The 4,393-nt window shown below is 42.1% G+C and overlaps 1 protein-coding gene across 1 annotated transcript; it reads left to right on the forward strand.

The window, feature by feature from the left end:
* The first annotated feature begins 229 nt into the window (after window positions 1–229).
* On the forward strand, window positions 230–1,661 carry LOC122827646. The gene is made up of 2 exons (XM_044110543.1): window positions 230–365; window positions 652–1,661. Exon 2 carries the CDS (start codon window positions 732–734, stop codon window positions 1,659–1,661), a length of 930 nt encoding a protein of 309 aa, XP_043966478.1. The 5' UTR covers window positions 230–365; window positions 652–731.
* Window positions 1,662–4,393: the final 2,732 nt, after the last annotated feature.

The following is a 4,393-nucleotide window of genomic DNA, read 5'->3' on the forward strand; positions in this document are numbered from 1 at the left end:
GAGACTTTTTCTCCCGTGAAGGGAGACAAATACGCAGAAATGACTACCCGGACGAAGACAGGTGGCGATCACGCAGAAATTATTACCCCTCCCGTGAAAGACGACAGAGCTACGCTACGGTCACTAGATATGGCAGATTTGCTGGGAGGCAGAATGATCGCAGAGAACAACAGAGGTACCGAACGGGTAGAACTACATATCCAGATCCGCCCCCACCCAGAGAGGACAGATGGATGAGGGGACGAGATGAAGGAGAGGATCGAAACCCAAACAGGAGGAGAAGATACTTCAACCCGTCTCCTAGACAACGGAACAGAACCCAGACGGATCGGATTCAATCTGATGATACAGATTTTCTACAAAAGGTTCGTGTCATCCATAAATTGATAAAGTCTGTCCATCACCTTAACAATGTTTCAAAGAAAGACTATCCTCCATCTTTGAAAAAGATGGCTCAAAATTTAGCCACTTTTGTTAAACCAGCAATGCCCAACAAGGACACACAGACTTTGATTGAAGAAAATGCTAAAAACTGGACAGAAACTACAGTTACTATTCTACGAGATCATTATAATTTCAATTTGGAGAAGGAAGTCCAAATCCTCTCTCAGTTATCCACAGATGACTGGCGCCCCCCTTTTGAAATTGCAGCATCTTGGGCAAGAAGAAACTTTGGTCGCAGACTCACTGAGGAGACACTGGACCAAACCCAAGCAGTGATTGTTGCTAAGATGGCGGACTTGAGATCAACAGATGAGGCACCGCAACAACCTGCTCTGAGGACCAGACGAGAACGGGAGACACAAATCACAGGTGAATCTTCCACATTATTAAGCAGGAGAACATCCACCTCAGAGCCAACCAGAGAACCACAAGGGAGCAGAGGTTCAACCAGAGGAGGGTCTGACACCAGAGGACTGACTGAAAGGAATCTTTCTGACCAACGGAGGACGATGACTACATCCCCCCTGGAAGGACCATCGAGAGCACGCATTCCCATCGCAAATCAGAGGTCAGTCACAGCTGAAGTTCATGCTCCACCTCCTCCTCAACGCACACCTCTCAAAACGGTTGCCACGATGACTGAACCACAACTGAATAAAGAGTGGTCGGCCATCTTTAATGAAGACGACGGTGGGGACAGCTTCTGTTCAGAGTCAGAACTTGAGTATCCTCAGGAGACCCAACAGGAACCTTTGGAACAGAGAGAGGTGAGAAGTTCACGACCGACCGGACAGCAACAAGGAAATGCAGGCGGAGAGCCAGAAGCTCCTTCAAGGAATCTTCAACCTCCGTCGGCTCCCTCTCCCTCTCTTCGATCTCCACCTTCTGCCCTTTTACGAACAGCCCAATCTGATCCATCTCTGGATAGAAAGAACCAGATAATTAGAGATGAACCAGGGGAATTTAGCTTGAGACCACTACAAGGTGAGAGTGAGAGATCCCTGGATCCAGCGGCCACTCACCGTGTTAGCTTGACCCCCATTGACATTTCTAGGTTGAGATCTAGCGTCCAAACACATCTGCAGGTGGAGGCGACGGAGGAAGAACCTTCTACATCACCTTCCTCGCCAGAGGTCCAAATCTGCACACACGAAAACATCCAAATACACCTAGAAAACATCAGGGCTGGAATCTCCACATTAAACAGAAATCTGTGATAGTGGGAGATTCTAATGTAGCCAGAATGCCACCGTTTGCAGCTAAAAGTGTCCAGATTGACAGCCTTCCCGGAGCAAAATGGTGCCACGCTGAGAGCGCCCTGGACAGAGCCACCGTTGAGGTAACGGTTGAGAAACTTGTGTTGTCTTTTGGTTTGTGCAATAGGTCACAGAGGGACAAGAGAACACCAGTGGCCGAACTGAAAAGAACTCTGGAGACGGCCCAAGACCTCTTCCCAGAAGCACAGATCTTCGTTCCAGTAATTAACTTTTCTTTAGGGCTACCCCCCAAGGAGCAGGGAATACTGCAACACCTGAACAACTTCATCACAGGTTTGAAGAACCACATTCCTGCTCTGCCACAGGATAATTTTGACACAGAAAGGGATCATGTCCATTGGACTAAAAATACGGCAATGCACATGCTTAAACATTGGAGTGATTATGTAAACTAGACATCCCCACAAGCCCGTGTATACGGGAGGGGTGAAAAGTGTCATTAATCTTTCCAAAACCTTCCAGCTTTCGGATGCACAATGTGCCTTACTTAGTAAGGGTCTAAATTTTATCCCCACTACAGGTTACAGTAAAGAGTTAAAATTCCAATGTAAATTTGACATACAACAATACCACGAAGGGTGAAATTGGCTTTATATTACAAAGACAAATCCACTTCAGAGTCTCAGCCCTTTACTCCAAAATCCGATTGGACGCCTCTGTGGGCCAACTTCCACCACAATTACTTACCCTTATCAAGGCTGATCAGGATTTTTTCAAAATCACTTTCATCCCATCCATGTAAAATCCAATCTTACTCCTGAAGAACTTGCAGCTTTACAGGAACTAAAAACAATAAAGAAATAATTATAAAACCAGCAGATAAGGGCAGTGCGATTGTCATATTTGACAGGGATCAATATTTACAGGAGGGATACAGACAACTCAATGATAAAACCTACTATTCTAAATTGGAAAAACCCATTTATTTGGAAACTATCCCAATGGTGGAGAAAATAATTAATAACTTGTACATAAAGAAATTCATTAATATTAAACAAAAAGATATTTATTAGGTTCAACTGTACCCAGGGCGAGACTTTTCTATATGTTACCAAAGATTCATAAAGATCCTGCCAGTTGGAGTGTTCCATTTCAGATACCCCTGGCAGGCCGATAGTTTCTGACTGTGACAGTGAAACTTACTTCACAGCGAATATTTAGATCATTTTTTGAACCCTTTGTCCACAAAACATGACAGCTACATTAAAGACACCTATGACTTTGTGGAGAGGGTTAAAAAACTTGTGATTCCAGAAGACTCTTTTCTATTTTCATTAGATATTGACAGTCTCTATACGAATATTGATATCAAAGAGGAATAGATGCAGTTAGAAACATATTTAGAAAGTTTCCAGACAAAAAAGACCAGAAAAAGAGCTCTTACAGCTGTTAGAAATAAATCTAACCAGGAACGACTTTGAATTCAATAAAGAATTTTTCTTCAAATAAAAGGAACGGCAATGGGCAAGAAATTTGCCCTGCCTATGCCAATATCTTTATGGCTCAATGGGAGAGTTCAGCTTTGGAAAAATGTCCAAAAAAGCCCATCCAATATCTGAGGTTTTTGGATGATATTTGGGGAATCTGGCCATATTCAGAAGCAGATTTTAAGGATTTTCTAATCATCTTGAACGGTCATAATGCATCAATAAAATTAAAATCAAATATCAACAAAAATTCGATTGACTTCTTAGACACAACTACATATAAAGGCCCAAACTTTCAAACAAATCACATTTTAGACATCAAAGTATTTTTTAAACCTACCGATACACATGCTCTTTTGTTTAAGACCAGTTTCCACCCCAAACATACCTTTGCTGGACTCATTAAATCCCAACTGTTAAGATTTCACAGGATTTGTACTCAGGAGACTGATTTCAAAGTAGCCACCAAAACGTTGTTCTCCGCTTTGGCCAACAGAGGGTACTGTCGCTCTTTTTTAAGAAAATGCTTCAAATCATTTTTGACAACTAAACCCATTCAGGTTTCCCCTCTGTTGCCCTTTGTGACCACGTTTTCTCCATCTTCAACCAAATTGGTCAAAGTCATTAAGGACAATTTTCAAAAGCTGACTCGGGAAACACAATTGTTAAGGGAATATGAAGTCATTGGAGCTTTTAGGAGAAACAAAATCTGAGAGATCATTTAATTAAAGCTAAAATCCCACCTGTGATCCAACCCAGATCCAGAGGTGGTGGGCAGTTTTCAAACACCTGAAATGGTTGCGCTCCTATAATAAAAATGTCTTCCTATCCAAATGTACAGGTAACCCTCGTTCCAAGAATTGTGTGTACCTGATAACTTGTAAAAAGTGTGGAATGCAATATGTGGGAGAGACAGGAAATACTATATTAGTGAGATTTGCTCAACACAAACACAATATTCTCAAAAAGAAAAAAACACAAACCCATTTAGTGAAGCATTTCTTATCCCATGGTTGGCAGGCTGTTTCTGCAACCGTGATACAAACCAATCCCAGGTGGACAATGCAGGAACGTCGGAGAGCCGAGAGGATTTGGATTTCCAAATTGGAAACCAGACATCCCAAAGGCCTTAACGAAAAATTTAATTAATTAACATCTCTGATTACCAGTTCCAAATCCTCCCACATACTATTTCACACTTTTCGGATATTGTCATGTTATAACACTATTATTATTATTATATTC

The sequence above is a fragment of the Gambusia affinis genome, unplaced genomic scaffold, assembly GCF_019740435.1.
Source record: "Gambusia affinis unplaced genomic scaffold, SWU_Gaff_1.0 Scaffold5, whole genome shotgun sequence".
NCBI classification, from domain to species: Eukaryota; Metazoa; Chordata; class Actinopteri; order Cyprinodontiformes; family Poeciliidae; genus Gambusia; species Gambusia affinis.